Genomic DNA, 17,995 nt, shown 5'->3' with positions numbered 1-17,995 from the left:
AAATAGAGCTGATGCCCCAACACAGGCGAATCACACATGTGCTGGAAGGGCGCTGGAGACGCTGGGGTAGGGTAGCAGAGTTGAACAAATGACAGCAAGATGAATAATAAATGAGAAGAAATAGGGACCTTGGCCATGTAAAAATCTTATTTGACTCAAAGCACGAGTGGACCGGCAGAGACATAAAAGGAAAAAGCGATCACAAATAAAGTCAGGGCTCCTAGGAGGGCAAAAGGAAGATGCACTCAGGGCAATCACAGACCCCTGTGGAGAAACAAACCTCTAACCCATTTCCCTCAAGGCTGTCTTTCTGGGGAAACACAGGGACTCTCCTCCAAGGAACTTAGGGACTGGGCTGAAGAATGGCACTGAATTTTTGTTTGATCTTCTTTAGAATCCTCCACTCAGGTTAGGATTGATTATTCAGACTAATTTTCACTCCCTTGCTATGCCCCTCCCCCAAGCGGTAACTGATGGGTTACATCAGTTTCTCCAAGGGACTAAGATCCATATTAACTTTTTCCTCTCTAATCCTTTCCTCTTCTGAATTGGCCAAGAGGTTGCCCAGCACCCAAAGCCAAGACACATATTTGGAACTCACTCTGCCCTCTTCACCTTCAAGGAAAACTGGTTTGTGGATACCCTGCCCATGCCTGCCTGAACCAACAGCCTCTCCAGCGCTGGAATCGTGTCTGCTCCAGAGAGAGGAGGAGGGCAGCTGAGAAAAAACCCACGAGACAACATGCAGCAGGTTAGGAAAGGGACCAGCCTGCAGCGCAGACGAGCATGCAACGCCATGGGGTCGTTCGGTCCCAGAGTGGACAGTAAATGCTGGAGTTGGAACACCCCAGGGAGGAGGCCTTGCCCAGGAGTTCTGTGCGGGGTGGACTCTCAGCCCTCTGGATGTCCCGGCCACAGAAACACCTTACACCGCTCCTTCCCCACCGCCCGAAGGGGCTTCATTCCCCCTCTGCCAGTGTTCTGGTCACTACAGCCAGCCGTGTCCCCTCTCGCACACACTGTGAGGAAGCATAAAGGAGGGCATGGAGCTAGCTACCGAAGAGGCGAGGAGGAGCCCCTTCGGCTCCAGAGAGAAGCCCCCAACAAGCTCCCGAGAGGGAGCCGGGCGCTCGCACACGCCGGGCACAGACGGCAGAGCGTGTCCGCAGCACCTGGATCAGCGCCGGCCGGTCGGCGGAGGAGCCTCGGCTACGGGAACAGCCGGCGCTGTCAGACGCTCGCAGCCCAGCCGACCCGATCCCTCAACGCGTTTGTCAGTCCCAACTCTTGCAAGACTCTTCCCTCCGCTCCGGAAAGGCCCGCGTTCCCCACGCCTTAACCCTCACCCCCGGTACCTGGGTGGCTGGCACATGACTCTCCATCCAGTCCCCGGGACCCGGCGGCAGCGAGGGCCAGGCGCCGCATCCTCCCTCCCGGACTCCCCTGGCCGGCCCTGACCCCGACCCCAACCCCGCCGCCCGCACGCGGCTGCACAAAGCGCGCCGCCCCGCCGCCGGGACAAAGCGGGCCCGGGCGCCGGCACCTACCTCGGTGCGGAGCGCCGGCGGGGCAGGCGGGAGCGCGGCGGGCGGGGGCGCACCGGTCGTCGCCGCGCCCGCAGCCCGGCCGCGAGGGGCGGTTGCGGGCGGCGGCGGGTGGCCGGACGGCGGCGGGGCGCACGGCGAGCGGCGGCGGGCGCTGTCACCGGGCGCGAGCGGCGCGGGGGGCGCGCGGGGCCGGCGGCGGCGGGGCGCGTGGCGGCGCGCGGGCGCGAGCGGCGGGACTGCGGCGCCGCGGAAGGAGGACAATAGCCTCCCCCTGCCGCAGGCCGCCGGCTCCCGCGGGAGGCCCGGGACCATCTGGAGCCGGCGGCCCCGCGGGGCTCGGGGCGGGGCCCGAATCACCCCCTCCCCGCCCGGCGCCATGGCAACCGCGGCCCCTCTCAGTTCTCCGCACAGTCCCCTGGCCGGGGGTCGCTGACCTTCCCCGGGGCGAACGCGGCGGCTTCTGTGCGGCCGGCTCCCGACCCCGCCACCTTCCCTGTGGGTGCCCCCCATAATGTCGGCTTCCGGTCACCGCTGGGCCATCTGGAGATCCCCCACTGCTTGCGCGGCTCGGGCTCCGCAGCTCGAGGACCCCCACCTTTGTCCCTACTCCTCGTTTCCTCCAAAATCTGTCTCCCCGAGACACGCAATCCTTCCTTTAATGACACTCACCGCTCAGGTTTCCCAAAATTCAGCCTCTGTTTTCCTTGTCAAATTTTCCTCTTTGGGCACCTCCAGTTCATCTCCCTTTAAGCAATTCTGTCGTTCATCCCCTTTCTCGAGCATCCTTCTTCAGGCAGGTAGGCCGGCTCTCTTTCCCAAAGCGTCTCCATGGTGTATGTGGTGGAGATTCGCCTGCTCGCAGATCAGATTCTCAGAATAGTCATCACTGCAGCTTCTCTCTGCTCCTTCTCGGCTCCTCTCATTTATCAACCAGGAGAATTCCGGCCTACTCACTGTCTTAAAAGGCAGTGGGGGTGGGGATGGACATTTCTAGGCCTGGCACAGCTGGGTTTCTCCTTGGTTTAGTAGCATCTGAGTGGTCGAAGGTCTAAGGTCATTAAGCAAGGTGAACTATCTGCTTGAGAGAGAAAAGAATTATGCTCAAATGATAATAAAGTTATAGAGTGCTAGCTGGGTGCTAAAAGTGCATTATCTCATGCGACACCCCCCCCCACCCCCACCCCCCACTCCAGCTCTAGGAGGTGGGTACTGTTCTTCCAGACTAGGAAACTAAGCTCAGAGATGAACTAGTAATAATAGATTGGGCTTTGTGCAGAGCAATGAGAATTTAACTGTCAGATTATGCTGTCTCTGAAGATGTGGGCCTGTTTCCGCCTGGGAAATGCCTGAAATGACCAAGTAAGGGCAATGGGAAGCATGGGCTTCACGTGAGTTATTGGGTTTAAGGTTTTATTTATTTATGGTTAATGGAATTTTAGGATTTTGCTCCTCTCTGAAAAGGTACATGTACCAAAACAAATTTATAAGTGATTGAGGTACTTTCCAGTTATGATTTTGGCAAGGTGAAATTATTTGCTTTGAAATTATTTGAAAACATTTTCAAGGACAAAAAAGTGCTGCTACCAATCCCATCTGGTTGTATCACCTCGCCTACCTGACCTTGGTTTTCCTAGTATAAAATGGGTAAGGAGGGGTGTCAGGGAGTTGCACTAAAACATGACCTTGAAGTTCTCTTCTAGCTCTGATAGTCTGATTCCACCACTAAACTGGAACAGTGGTTCTACCACCAAAGTGGAACTTGACCTTCTGGGGTGTACCTCATGAGTAGCTGCCATTCAGGCTATTTACTGCTTATTTTTTTTTAACAGTCACTCCTTTGGCCAATGGAATCAAAGAAGTGAGAGCATAAGCTGCAACTGTTCCCAAGGGTAGGTGTGTGTTCGCGGGGAAGGGGTCATCAAGGAGACCTGGCCAGGGATGTTAAAGCTGATGGGATGAGAATCAGCTGATCTGCCAAAGACACCAGAACACCCAAACTGCTGCTGCTGTACTGGTATGGAAACCAAGGGTCTCAACAACAGCTATTGGCTTGTGACCCAATTAGAAGACAAGGATATTAGGTCTTATGATCAGTATACTCATAAGATCTTTTGTATAGTATTTCCCATTTTCAGCATTTCATAATCCTTTAAAAAGCATTATAAAGGTAAACACTATCATTCTCATTTTGTTGATGAGCAAATGAATGCCCAAGTTCAGAGTTAGTTCATGGTGGAGACATCAGAGTTTCTGATTCCTAGTATGTTCTTTCCCTTCTGCTAGTGAGAGTGGTTAAAAGCATCAATTTTGGGGGTGCCTGGGTGACTCAGTGGGTTGAGCATCTGACTCTTGATTTCAGCTCAGGTCATGATCCCAAGGCCATGGGATCAAGCCCCTCATTGGGCTCTGTGCCGAGCATGGAGCCTGCTTAAGATTCTCTCTCTCTCCCTCTGCCCCCTCCTCTGCTCTCTCTCTTTCTCAAAAAAAAAAAAAAAAAAAAAAAGCATCAAGTTTGGAGTCAGAGTTTGGGTTTGAAAGTAGTTTTGCCACCTACTTGCTGATGACCTTGGGCAAGTTACTTAACCTCTCTGGAATTCAGTTTCCTTACCTGCAGAATGGTATCATAAGTTGGGGATCAGATGAGTTATTGTAGATAAAGTACTAGAATAGCACCTGGCACATAGTAGCCCTCAACCAGTGTCAGCCATTATTATTTTATAACATTATCATTTTCCCATACTGTTTCCCAATATTGAGGAAGCATGCTCAATAAAGAGAACGCTGAGATCGCTGGTCTCAGTTGCTTTGGAGACTGACTTGTCATTTTGCTCTGTAGTGTATCAGTGTAGTCATTGATGAAGGAAAAAAAAAACCCACCTGCTTCCTTTTTACATGAGTTGCAAAAGTGCATGGAATGAAATCCACCAAGTATGCTGAGCTTTTTGGAGAATCCAGATTTACTGCTTGTGTTACCAAAATTCATAGAAAGGTCTTGGTAGCACTTCCTGCCACCAAGTCTACAGATGTAGCTGAATTTTCTTCTTTCATTCCTGTAGCATGGAAGACGTGTCTCTCCTATCTGAGAATGATTCTTCTGGCTCCTGCACTAAGTGCCATCCCCTCCTGCAGTCTCATGGCTCCCAGTCATTCTGGTAAGTTCCCTCTCTTCTCGCTCCTTCCCATTAGCATCTGAACATGCTCAAGTATCTGCCAGCTTAAAAAGTAAGTGACAAACCCTGGTCCTCCTCCATGTCTTGCCCTTATTTTTTATGATCACAATCTTCTTGAATGATTTGAACACATTGGCTCCACTACCTTGCCTCCCCTTTAATCAAACATTTATTTAAAAACCATCTGGTGTGGGGCACCTGGGTGGCTCAGTCAGTTAAGTATCCACCTCTTGATTTCAGCTCAGGTCATGATCTTATAGTTCCTGAGTTTGAGTCCCGCATTGAGCCCTGAATCGGGCTCTGCACAATAGTGTGGAGCCTGCTTGGGATTCTTTCTCCCTCTCTCTCTGCCCTTCCCCCATTTGCGTGTGCGTGCTCTCCTTCTCTTTCAAAACAAACAAACAAACAAACAAAGTATCTAGCTTATGTGCCAGGTACTGTGCTGGGATGTGGGGATCTAATGAGTAAAATGGAATATTTCTATCTTCTTGGAGCTTATATTCTGGTAGGGTTGACAGACATTAATAAAATAACCCCTCAGATATATAATCACAAAGTATAATGAATTAAAAGTTCAGGATGCTAGGTGAGAATTTAACAGAGAGTCATAACCTGGCTGGAGAGAGGGTGTCAAGGGAGACCTCCCTCAGATCATTTGAGCTGAGATCTGAAATATGAGAAGTGTTAACCAGGCTGAGAATGGGAGATAACGAGTAGTGGTAACTAACACTAATTGGGGACTATATTTTTAGCCCTTTCCACATATCATTTCATTTCATTCTTGTAAAAACTCTGACAAGTAAGTATTAACCTCATTTCACAGAAGAGAAAATGGAGACATTGAGCGACGAAGTGCCTTGCCCAGGGTCATTTAACCAGGCTGGGGTAGAGCTGGGATTTTCAACCCAGACGTCTGACACTTGAACCATGTTCTTAGCTACAGAGACACGGTGTGTGGACACCAGGCCTGAAGCAGCAGGACTCATGGCGCACGTGAGAAACGGAGAGAAGGGAGGGAAACCGGTGGGCAAGAGGGAATGTGTGGTGAATGCTGGCTGGGAAAATAGGCAAGGGCTAGATCGTGCAGGGCTTTCTAGGTCATTTAAAGAATTTTGTTTTTCACCTTTGGAGCCCTGGAAAAAACTATTGAAGGATTTGAAGCAAAAAAGTGAAATGATCAACTATGTTTTTAAAAAGATTACTCCAGGGTGCTTGGGTGGCTCAGATGGTTAAGCCTCCAACTTTGGCTCAGGTCATGGTCTCATGGTTTGTGAGTTTGAGCCCTGCATCAGGCTCTCTGCTGCCAGCACAGAGCCCACTTTGGATTCTCTGTCCCCTTCTCTCTTTTCCCCTCCTCTGCTCATTCTCTCTCTCTCTCTCTCTCTCTCTCTCTCTCTCTCTCTCTCTCAAAAATAAATAAACATTTAAAGAAATATAAAAAGATTACTCCAGGTGCTGTGTGGGGAATGGATTGGAGGGGTGTGCAAGTTGATGTGAGAAACCAATGAGAGGGCTACCACTGTGGTTTAGATGAGACAGAAGATGGTAGCTTGAACTTGAATGTTGGCAGTGGAGATAGAGGAACACATAGGTAGAAAGAATTGACAAGATGGGACAATGGGTTAGATACAGGGTGAGGAAAGGGTTTGTTGTGGGAGGATTGTGCAGCTGGAAGACCAAAGGTACCATTTGCTGAGATGAGGCACACTGGAGGAAGACCAGGTTTGGGTGGGGAGAGTGTAGGTCTTGGAACCTGCCGGGTTTGAGATACCTTTGAAACAATCAAGTGGACATACTGAGTAGTTGATTGTTATGAGGCTCAAAGTGGAGATCTAGACTTATACACATTTGGAAGACACGAGTGCAGAGACAGATTGTGAAGGAGACAATGAGCGCTGAGGCAATTGATTTAGTCCAACGCAATATAATTTCTATTCCTCTGCAGCTGCTTTCAAACAAGGTCCTCAGTAATCCACTTGCTAAATCTGATGTTAATTTCCAATTGCTTTCTTACTGTTCCTCTTGGCAGTGGTTGACTCTCATTATGCCTGCTTCTTGAAATTTTCTTCCTTTGGTTTAGGACTGCCCCACTCCTGGTTTTCCTTCAACCCCTGTAGTCTCTCCCTTTTTTCTTTTGTGAGTTCCTTTCTGCTCGTCACTTAATTGTGTTGTTTTCTTCTAGGCCCTTTTCTCATTCTATGTGTTCTTCCTGGGCCACCTTATCTACCACTCTGCAGCCAGTCTTTTATTTTTTATTTTTTATTTTTAATGTTTTTATTTATTTTTGAGAGAGAGAGAAAGAAAGGGAGAGAGTGAGCAGGAGAGGGGCAGAGAGAGAGAGAGAGAGGGAGAGAGAGAGAGAAAGAGAGAGAGAGGTAGGCTGAGCTGTCAGCACAGAGCCTGAAGTGGGGCTCAAACTCATAAACCGTGAGACCGTGAGCTGAGCCTAAGTCTGACGCTTAACCAACAGCCACCCAGGCGCCTCCAGAGCATCTTTTTAATACAACAATCTGACAGATCACTCCTCTGCTGAAAACCCTTCAGTGGCTCCCCAAAGCCTTTGGGATAAAATCCAGAATTCTTAACAGAGTTTATACACCTTGCTTACCTCTCCAGTCCCCTTTGCTCACCACTCCTCACTTGACGCTCCTAGACATAAGGAATCTGTTGGGAGTTTTTCCAGCATTTGTAGGATTTTGAACATGGTATTTGATTTGGTTGGAAACTTTTCCTTTTCCATTCACCGAGGATTTACTCTTTAGGTCTAAATCTAGGTGTCATTTCCTCCAGAAAACCTCCCAGGGTCTCCAAGTCTGAGACAGGGGCCTTCAGACAGCACTCTATGGGATGGTCACTGCCCATTGGTTGTGTTCCCTCTTAGATCGTGAACTCTGAAAGTAGAGAGCACATCCAGTTCCTAGTCTTTCCCTACTACAGCAGACATGTATATATTTGTGCAATATATTAATGAGTGACAGAAAAGATTTTGGGAGAGAAGGTGATTCCTTGTTATAAAAAGATAAAACTAGATGTTTTCATATCAAGCAATGCATTTTCCATTTCTTTTACCCTGAATTTATCTCCCATCATTAAGCAGCAGCAAGACTTTCTAGATGCAGCATCCTCTGCACAGGGATGATACAGAAAGATCAGAGTCAAAGTCTTGGGCTTTTGAATTCTTAACTAGATCTTTTCAAATCTATCCCAGAGGATATGTTTTCTTTTTCCTCCAAGTTTTTATTTAAATTCCAGTTAGTTAACATACAGTGTAATACTAGTTTTGGATGTAGAATTTAGTGATTCAACACTTACATACAATACCCAGTGCTCGTCATAATCCCCATCACCCATTTAACCTATGCCCTGTCCACCTCCCCTCCTATAACCATCAGTTTGTTCTCTAGAGTTAAGAGTCAATTTCTTGGTTTACCTCTCTTTCCCCTCCCCATGTTCATTTTTTTTAAAATATTTTTTTTACATTTATTTATTTTTGAGAGACAGAGAGAGACAGAGCACAAGTGGGGGAGAGGCAGAGAGAGAAGGAGACAGAGAATCCAAAGCAGGATCCAGGCCCTGAGCTGTCAGCACAGAGCCCGAGGCAGGGCTTGAACTCACAAACTGTGAGATCGTGACCTGAGCCAAAGTTGGACGCCTAACCAACTGAGCCATCCAGGCGCCCCCATTTGTTTTGTTTCTTAAATTCCACCTATGAGTGAAATCATTTCCATAATTTGGCTATTGTGGATAATGCTGCTATAAATTTATCATTGGGGTGCATGTTTCCCTTTGAATAAGTATTTTCGTATCCTTTGGGTAAATACCTAGTAGTGCAATTGCTGGGTCGTAGGGTAGTTCTATTTTTAACTTTTTGAGGAACCTCTGTATCATTTTCCACAGTGGCTGCACCAGTTTGCATTGCCACCAACAATGTAAGAGTGTTCTCCTTTCTCCACATCCTTGCCAACTCCTGTTGTTTCCTGTGTTGCAGAGGAGATACTCTTGGAGGCTCCAGTTTTTAAATTGTAAGGGCTGGGTCCTTGAGAGGGATTTTTTTTTTTTCCTTCACAGGTTTTTTTTTAAACATTAAGAGACAGAACTTGACAAACCTAAAACTTAGAGTTTATGCCATTAACTGTTGAAATGCAAAGGGCCTGGGGGTTTCCCCTCCACACAGAAGTATAATCCTTTCTGAGCCTGGAGCAGAATTGGAAAAGACTGAGAAAAGAGGAAAGAGGGTTTAGATGCACCTTGGGCTCTGTTTTCTGTGCTCACCACCAAACAACAATAGACAGATGAGGCTTATGCTTCATTCCATTCCTAGAACTCTGAGGGGACACAGCATTTCAAAGCCCCCTGTTACCAAGGGACAACTGGCACAGAGTAGAAATGGCATTGTCACCCGTGTAGGCAAAGCAGGGCTGAGATAAGTCACATTTCCTCACTACCCACAACCTTCTCACTCCCTAAGCCAAGTCTACTTGGCTCCTTGACATTTGGAGGAGATCTGAAAAGTGCCTTGGTGCCCAGCTCCCGAGAGGAGTGTGAAGGTGAGCTGAGAGCTGGGTGCCCGTGGGGATTGCTGTGGAGTGGGCGGGTTGGGGGGGCAGGGATGAAGCCCACAGTAGAGCCTGAGGGCTGCATGACCCATGCCAGGAGCTGGGTGGAGGCTCAGTAGTACCAGGAAGAGCTGAGATGGGAGCCACCGAACTCCTTGTGAAGCAGACACTGTGTCTTTCTATATCAAGGCTGCAGGTCCCACCCACCAGGGAACTCTGCAGCAGATGCAGTGGTGATAGAGTCCAATGACCAAGACCAAGTAAGGCAAGAGGAACAGAAGATGGCACCTGACCTTGGTGCCCTTCCCTGATGTCAGAATGATATGTGAACCCCCAACTAGCACATTGTGACGAGAAGTCCTGAGAGACTGAGTTTAAAACTTGAAATGATTGAGTTGTCTGGAATTGGCAAAGTTCATTAGTTTTCTGCCATTAGTGGAAATGGGGGCTGAAGAGCTAGGTTAAGAGATAAAGAAAATTGTGTATTTCTTCGCCTGGGTCTATGACTTGAGGTTATAAACAAGCCTGGTGTACAAAGTAAAGGTCAGAAAGGTAGACTTGCAAGGAGAGTTCTGGTGCCTTGCAAGGACTGACCTGATTCCTGATGGCTGTGGACCAGGAGGCCTGTGTAATATCTGCTAGGGATGAGATTTGCAAAGAATGATCATGTACTTGAAAGCAAAAGTCTGCAGATGAGCCAAGATAAAGTCTCATGTCAAACGGGGCATTCTGATGTTGGGGCGGGTGGGGGAGGGGCACAGAGGACAGAAGAGTACTACCCAGAGCTCCCTTATTTAGTGTAGAAAAGTCTGAGATTCTAGGAGCCCTGAGGGGTGTGCTCTGAGCTGAGCAATGTTGTGAGTGCTCGCTGTTGTTGACTAAAATCGGAGAAACTGGAACTGACTTGAAGACACAGGACTATTACATCCATTTATCTTTGTCCAGTTTGAATTCACAACAGCACTTTATTTATGGACCATCCCTCCCAAATTATTTTTATCTTGCAAACCTAAACACCATTAAAAACAGGACCTAAAAACACATTTGAACGATTTCAACCCATCTGGGAGCAGACTGGGATCAACCAGGGTGCCAATACTTTTGATTGTCCCCGTCAATAATGAACCACTTCTTTCTTTTAAGAAGCTTATGCCACATACCCCTGGGAATACACAAATCCTGTGAAAAAGTGTCTGATCACACCCTTCTGCCTGAAATAAATTTTGGCAGCATCTGCTTCATACTAACAGCTGAAGGGAAGTCTTTGGAGCTCCTTGATCAAATTGCACTGAAAAATGTGAGTTGTGCAGGAAACCTACAAAGAGTGGATTTTGGGTGCCAGAACCCAAAAATGAGTCGATTTAGTGAACATCTTTTAACCTGCAACAATTTTAGGTCAGTTTTCTGTATTGCAGCCTGATTTACTTGTGCTGAGGTACACAGCTAAGTAGCCAGTTATTTCAATTATTATTGGCATCTGAAACTTCCTGGTGGTTAAGACACAAGATTCTGGAGTCCTATGACCTTGTTGGAATCCTGGCCCATCACTTTCTAATTGTGTAACCTTGGATAAGTTATTTAACTTCTTTAAGCCTTGGTTTCCTCATCTGTAAATAGGGGACCATTTTCAAGGAGTGGCGGTGAGAAATTAAATAATGCATGTCAGGTGCAGATAAGGGCTCAGTGAAATGTCAGCTGTTGCTGTTGTCATTGTTTTGCGTGTTTTGTATGCAGGCAAATCTTGCCTTAAGTAAAACATGATGTATGAAAAATCTAGATTTGCAGAAAAGTTTAATGGGGAGGTTCTTTGCATTACAACAAAGTTCTTCAGTTTATGAAAGGACAGGTAACAGGGTTTCTTTTAGACAGTCAACGTCTCAGTGTGTCTAAAATGATTTGATTCACACACAACTAGATTTACACAATGTGTTAGGAACATAGCTAGTGTACAAAGCACAGGACATCTGTAATACAATCATTCAGGTCAGGTCTGAACTACTGTGAAAGGTTAACAATAACAATCCTGGGTATTCCCTTCTGCCCTTTATAAAGGGATTAGACGACTTCCCTGTGGTTTCAAAGGGCAGAGCCGGACCAACGGGTGGAAGATACAGTGGGGGAGTTCTAGTTCAAATAATGAAAAACTCCCTACCAAACCACTGCTGTCCAAAACTGGAATGGGTTGCCTGAGGTGGCAACTTTCCCAACATGAGTTACTCAAGTAAAAGCGAGATATCAACTTGTTGGGACTGTTGGAAGGACTATTGCATGAAATAGGGAGCTGAATTAGGGCACTGTTTCACAACCCTACGCACATGAAATATATTGTGCAAACTAGATCAGTTCTCTACCTTGGATACCAGGAGGGGTTGAGGAAGAAGGAAGAGAGAGGCTTTTCAGGAGGAGGGTTGGGGATAAAGGAAATGAATTGGGAAAAAAAAAAATTATTCCTCTGGTTGGGAAATACCAGGTTAAATGACTTCTAAGATTTCCTCTAATTTAAAGATTCTAGGGGCGCCTGGCTGGCTCAGGTAGAGCATGCAACTGTCGACCTTGGGGTTGTAAGTTCGAACCCCATGTTGGGTATAATTACTTAAAAATGAAAAAAAATCTTGAAAAAAAAAGATTCTAAGACTCTCAAATTGTTTCACAGATGTTATTTTAACTATATTCCTGGGATAATTTTCCTATTTTAGTTGAGGAAAACTGAAACATAACACTGAAAGTGAGTGGTAAAATAGGAAAAAATTCAGATATCCTCACCCTTTTAGACTTTTGATCCCATAGCTTCTTTTTAGCTGGTGAGAAGGGAAGTTGCAGAACCAGAAGATAGTAGTGGCCTTAAAGCTAGAATGGATGAAATCAAGTCAACTTCAGAGATCAGTGGAGAATCAGCTCCACCAAGGCTCCATATTACTAGCTTTAAAGACTCCCTACACCAACATCCCTGGTCAAGTCCTTCGAGTACTATAGTTATACAAAGACAGAACCAAGACTAAACATGTGGAGCCAGTGTGCTCTTGAATGGGGCTCCTAGAAGAAGAATCTTTTTTTCCCAGTTAGCCTACTTGTCTTTCAAACAAAATTGATCATTTGGCCTTTGGATCAATAGGTTTACTCAGTCATGTGTGACCAGATTACACTGCTGTTTCCATTTCCAAGGCTTCTATGGCACAAAGAATACCTCCCTTACAGTGGACATCAGCTAGTGGGACAAATCCAGACCTGCCTAGAGAGAAAGTTAAAAAGCCAATTAGAGAGAACAAGCTTTGTGATACAGATTTTATTGGTTATCAAGGAAGAGTCGAAATTAGACACTAACAGGGAAGGACTGAAATCTCCTGGGTTGGCCCCAGAACCTGCTACTGATGGATGAGGAATCAGACTCTGTACACAGGAGGATTGTCAGCCAGGAAAAACAGGAAGCTATCTGGTATCATAGTCAGTCATTCTAAGAAGTAGAGGAAGAAAACAGAGAAGAGGGGTGAAGAAAAAATACTCTAGTTATACAAACTCCAGTATTGTCTTGGGGGAGAATCTTTCCTTTGCCCATAAGTATTAGAATGAGGAAGGACAAATGCTGTCGTCCAAGAATTGGCACAAGAGTTAGCACCACTGTGGCCTCTAGTGCCCCCACAACCTAACATACCTCCGTGAGAACATCCCTGTCTGACCCTGGCTAGGGAAGCAGAGGGAGGTGAGTAGAGAAGCTGCCCCAGATTCTGTGCTCCAGGTGGAGAAGGCCTCAAGAAGGTGAAGGGATGAGCTAATCTGAGCTTCCTGGCCCCATTTCCAAGGATGTGATTAGTGGAGAGGCACCTGGGACCTGCTCCATTTCAGGAAACCCGGTTATGGGAACTGGTAGGGGACAGACTTGGCTCAGGACCCGAGAGAAACGGTTAACCCTTTCCTGATGCATGTATGGGAAACAGCCTCTTTTACTAGTTTCCCAGGGGGAAAGAAAAATTCTCAAATGGATGTAGTTTTGCATCAACCTAGTAAGGGGTACCTCAGGGATATTTCCCACTTAAGTTCCTTTGGTCAATCTCTTCAGGGCCTTTGAATGCTCTAGGGGAGCCTGAGAACGAGGTAGACCTAAGAGGTGTCTAGGAATGATATGCACAGAGAGGGCACATTCAAAAGGGAAAGAAAGCTCAACAGTTCCTAAAATGTCACTGTTCACCTGGCAGCATTCCTTCGGATGTTTTGGTTCCACTTAAACCCTTGGGTTTGGGTCAGAATCAGTCCGGGGCTCTTTAGATGGGGTCTCTTCTATCCAGACAGGGTATTTCTTCTCAGAATAAACAGAATGTCCAAAGCAGACTTGCAACAGTAATCTAAATCCTGAGGTGGGGGAAGGAATGCAAGCAGAATTAATATGCCACTAAGACTGGGGATAACTGGGCCCCTGAAGACATTGATAATAAGACCCTGAACACCAGGGCTAAAAATGTCTAGAGCAGCATCCAAAAGCTCCTTGGTTGACCTGGTTGACAAGAGTGACCTTAACGTTGGCCAGGTCATTTAATTTCTTTGGGCCTCAAATTTCTTCAGCTATTGAAAATAATTGACAACCTCTGCAGTCCATTCTGGCTCTGACATTCTATTGCTCTGAGGATGGGGTCTGGGTAAAAACCATTTTAATAATGTGGAGTCCAATAGTATATTAGCTACTAGACCCTAAGCACACATTGATGGGTTAGGGAAGGGTTGGGAGCTGTGGCTCATTCAAACCTTAGCTTGTGGGAGACGAGGCCATCTGAGTTGATTGGCTCCTTTGTTTTTGAGTGGTATTGGCTTTTTCACAGTAATGTCAATGTTCCCATACTACAGGACTTTGAGACAGTCACATCCAGATGGGAGATGCACTGGGTAGCTGTAGGGGAGTAGAAAGTGGTGTTAAGAAATTTTGCTTGTTTCAGATTCTGGCCCCACCATTTACAACTCACTGTCATACAACCTCTTCTTAGAACCTCATCTTCATCTTTTATAAAGCAATGATAACACCTTCCATACAATGTTGGGAGGATTACATAAGATAAATCAGAAAAAGTTAAGACCACTTAGCCCAGAGCAGATGCCCACCAAATGTCAAGCCTGCATCAAACCTTACCTAACTACAAGGGTTTATGCTATGGAAGACTTGCTGGCAGACCCTCATATCAAAGACTCCTTTCCTTACTTCTGCCTACCTCCAGTATAGAAGGTGGCTGTGTCCCTGGCTACCTCTGTCAGGCCTCCCTAACTCTAGGATGGTGTTGGGTGTTCCCTGCATGTTTATCCCTGATGCTCACTCCAAGGCCAAGGGCTGGAAACCAGGATGACCAACTCATCTGAAGTACATCTACATGGGTAACTGTTCCTACACCCTTCATTTCCAATGCCACTTTCAAGGTGGGGCATTTCCTGCTGAGCCAGAACTCTCTATAGGAAATATTTTAGAGAGCCATCCTCAGGGCCTTGGTTCCCCACTGATGGATAATAAATATGGCAAAGGTAGTAAGTATCTTGCAAGATACTCGCGAGGGCGAAAAAACTTGTGTAAAGAGCCAGTGGTATCAGACAACATGCATTCAATCAATGTTAGTTCCCTTCCCCCTGACAACGCCTCTGCCTAAAAGGGAACACCTGAGAGAGAAGGGAGTGAAGCGGAGAGGCGGACTCCAATGATTCCCCGAATGCCAGCTCTTATCAAGTCTGAGATAGTTTTTTTTTGGTTTTGTTTTAGATTTTATTTTTCAGTAATATCTACTTCCAGCCTGGGGTTCGAACATATGCCCCCGAGATCAAGAGTTGCAGGCTCCTCTGGCTGAACTGCCCCAAGTCTGAGATGGTTTTATGATGAATTTTCCAGAAATAAAACCCATCTCTCTCCAGTAGGTCCACCTGTGAGCAACTGAGATGGGGAGGGTGGTCAACAGCGCTGACCCTGGACTGGCCAAGGCTATGATTCAGGTCTCAGCAGACATGTTCTTTGGAGTAGCACCAAGGCTGTGTACTGGATGGGCATTCTGCCAACTCCCCCATCTGTTCTGCCCAATCCTAGCTTCTTGGAGCTGGAGTGGAAGAATTTTCCCTGAAGGAAAGCAGCCAACACCCTGTCCCACCCTTCTCCTTGGGCAACTCTTTGCCACATAGGAATCTCTCTCACCTGTTTCCTTTCAGCTGCCTGAGGAACTAGCTGCCAGATCATCAGTTTGGGCTCAAGCCCCTCTCATCACGTCCCTCCCTGAACCAGCCCGAAGTCCAGTAGCTGGAGCCTGGAGTAATACCTTCCTTCCGGCTGGCGACACTCCATGAAAACCCCAGAGCTTGTCCTGTCAGCTGGAGCCCAGAAAGCCAGCCAGGCTCCTGCAGTTGGCATATTTAGTGTAGAGCCGAACGTGGGGAGGAGCCTATTTCCTGGCGGCGGCGGCGGCGGCGGCGGCGGGGGGCGCCTTCCAGGTCCTGTCTGGGGCTGGCCAGGCACCTGGGGATGAAGCTGGGGACATGTTTGGGGTAGGCTGCCAGATAAAATACAAGGCGCCCAGTTTTTAATTTTAGATGAATAATTTTTTATAGTATGTATGCCCCAAATATTGCATGAGATATACGTATGCCTAAAAAAATAATTTTTTTTAAAAATCTGAAATTCAATTTTAACTGGGCCATCCTGTATTTTTATTTGGTACATCTGGGAACCAGAGGTTGGCTTAGAGCATGTGGGATGGCCCCCACAGGTGAGGCTGCTTGAGAGTCAAGAATCAACTTGGAGATCCCGCACCGGGCACCAGCAGCTTCTCCCGGCTGAGGACTGCACCTCGGCGGAACCGTGGGAAACTTTTCTTCGGGAGGAAGGAGAGTCGCGGTCTGGCCTCATGCCGGCTCACCTCCAGCCTCAGTGGCGGCCCGCGGCTCTCCCCAGCTCGGCGGCCGGCCCACCCGTCCGCCCACGGGCCCTCGCGGCTGCCGGCACCGCCCCACCGCTCCTGGCAAGCCCCGGCGGCTCGCGGCCTGGGGGCGGTGCGGCTCAAAGTGCGCAAGCGCGGGGGCCGGTGGGCGGGGCGCACGCGCGGGCGGGAAGAACGCCGCGCGGCCTGGCGTGGGCGCCGGCGGAGGTCGACGTCCGGGCTGGCAGCAGGTGGTGGGCGTCGCTGCCGCTCCCCGCGCGGCATGGAGGGCACGGCGGTGGCAGTGTGCGAGGTGATGCCGGGAAGGGAGAGAAAGCAGAGGAGGACACTGTGTGAGAAGGGTTTTGTGAGGTGACCGCGAAGTTTGGGCAGAGGGGTCTGGCGGGGCCCGAGGTAGAGAAGGAAGGTTCAGGACTGAGGGGATTCGGGGACATTCCGCCTGCCTCATACGGGGCTGCGAGGAGCGGACGAGGGAGAGCTTGGTCTCCCTTGGGGGAATGCCCGCGCGGAGGGGGTGGCACCGGCCCCAGGGCTCCGGAGGCTGAAGTGTTTGCCCGGCGTTAGCGGACACCTAGGTTCAGGTCGGGAGGCCAGCCTAGGGTGTCCCCCTTTGCCGAGAGGGCGCGCAGGAGGGAGGGATGGGCAGCCCGGGGCGGGAGTCCAGACCAGTCGGGGTGAAGTGGCAGTGAGGGAGAGTGGTGTTCGGCCGGCCGGTGGGCCACGTGTGGGGAGCACTCCGGGGGTCGGCCCGGGCGGCTGGGTGATGACGGACTGCGGTGCAGCACCCCCCCTCGGGTCTGACGGCCCCGCTCGGGCCAGGGAACTTTCCAGCTGTGGAAGGTGGGACTGAACGCCAGGCGCCGCCTCGCCACGTGGGTTCATCCGTTGAGGCGCCTTCCCTGCCGACATCTGATCGAGTTCTTAGCCGCTGGTCTTGCGAGGGGTTCTAGACAGAACAGAGCCACAGGCCAGACAGGGTCGGCGTGACGGCACCCGAAAGTTCTGGCCCTCTCGCCTCCTTCGTTCTCATCAAAGAAAGTTGGAGGGTTAGATTTTACAGACGACAGAACCTAGCCTAGAACCCAGGGCTTCTGACTCACAGGCCGGAATTCTTTTCCCAACTGCTCCCTCACGGATAAAGGAACTGCGGGAATATCGTAACAGAGGGAAGCACAGCGACAGAGGATGTGAGAAGGAAGGTGTTAGACTGTAGAAATGCCTGGAAACCATCGTTATAAACTATGGTACAAATTAGGATATTCATCCCCAAGTTCTCTTGCTGAGATCATGCCTTTAAGAAAAGGGGTGGTAATTTTCCCTATGGTCCCTTAGTGTGTAAGTGAGTCTACTTTCATAAGTAATGGAATTAACTACAGTATATTTTCTTTTAAATTTGTCTCATCAAGAGTGAATGTTTTATCTAGACATCTTGGAAGACTGTTTAATTTAAAATATTGTGTGCAGTCTTCACCAAAGATGAACTTATTAAAAATGAAAGCTAATGTCTATAAGTATTAAAAATATATGCGTACACATAAGAATATATATGTATATGTGTTTATATACATATATATGTACAAATTGTGTGGGGTGTATATATCTACGTGTATATATACGTGTGTGTGTGTGTGTGTGTGTGTGTGTGTGTGTGTGTGTGTATGTGTGTGTATGCATGCCAGGCATTGTGTTAAGCATTATGCTCTTATTTTGTTCACAGTTAGCAGCAGCCATAAGTGGTAGACTGTCCTCATTTTGGTAAATGAGGAAGCTGAAGTAGAGAGGAGTTAAGTAACTTGCCTAAAATCACATGGCATATCAGGGATTCAAACCCA

The 17,995-nt window shown here is 48.0% G+C and overlaps 2 protein-coding genes and 2 long non-coding RNA genes across 13 annotated transcripts in view; 2 read left to right on the top strand and 2 right to left on the bottom strand.

The window, feature by feature from the left end:
• SPTBN2 (spectrin beta, non-erythrocytic 2) overlaps window positions 1–1,627 on the bottom strand; it is a 38,562-nt gene extending 36,935 nt beyond the window's left edge. The window contains exon 1 of one of the 2 annotated variants that reach the window (XM_047879002.1): window positions 1,548–1,627. Coding sequence is in view for 1 of the 2 variants with exons in the window: in XM_047879000.1 (XP_047734956.1) it covers window positions 1,356–1,372 (17 nt within the window). In the remaining variant the exon portion in view is untranslated. Of the gene's footprint in view, window positions 1–1,355; window positions 1,413–1,547 lie in introns of those variants that run through there. The other variant, XM_047879000.1, reaches the window with a different exon arrangement.
• A 1,679-nt stretch (window positions 1,628–3,306) lies between these two features.
• LOC125177018 (uncharacterized) lies at window positions 3,307–15,511 on the top strand. The gene is made up of 3 exons (XR_007156472.1): window positions 3,307–3,436; window positions 4,604–4,699; window positions 15,439–15,511. It is a non-coding gene; the product is annotated as an uncharacterized LOC125177018 (long non-coding RNA).
• LOC125177016 (uncharacterized) lies at window positions 12,128–16,259 on the bottom strand. 2 transcript variants are annotated; one of them, XR_007156469.1, is made up of 5 exons: window positions 16,143–16,259; window positions 15,425–15,754; window positions 14,008–14,149; window positions 13,457–13,617; window positions 12,128–12,724 (listed from the first exon to the last, which is right to left on the bottom strand). It is a non-coding gene; the product is annotated as an uncharacterized LOC125177016 (long non-coding RNA). The 2 variants fall into 2 exon arrangements; XR_007156468.1 differs by having other exon boundaries at window positions 15,546–15,754.
• CD1H11orf80 (chromosome D1 C11orf80 homolog) overlaps window positions 15,705–17,995 on the top strand; it is a 96,412-nt gene continuing 94,121 nt past the window's right edge. For 3 of the 8 annotated variants that reach the window (XM_047879016.1, XM_047879013.1, XM_047879012.1), the window contains exon 1: window positions 16,331–16,455. In XM_047879016.1, coding sequence (XP_047734972.1) covers window positions 16,426–16,455 — 30 coding nt within the window. In that variant the 5' untranslated portion in view covers window positions 16,331–16,425. Of the gene's footprint in view, window positions 15,772–16,330; window positions 16,515–16,555; window positions 17,499–17,995 lie in introns of those variants that run through there. The other 5 variants (XM_047879014.1, XM_047879018.1, XM_047879019.1 and 2 more) reach the window with 5 other exon arrangements.

Source organism: Prionailurus viverrinus, chromosome D1 (genome assembly GCF_022837055.1).
Source record: "Prionailurus viverrinus isolate Anna chromosome D1, UM_Priviv_1.0, whole genome shotgun sequence".
Lineage (NCBI taxonomy): Eukaryota > Metazoa > Chordata > Mammalia > Carnivora > Felidae > Prionailurus > Prionailurus viverrinus.
The sequence above is the reverse complement of the archived record's forward strand: the minus strand, read 5'-3'. Positions and strand labels throughout refer to the sequence as shown.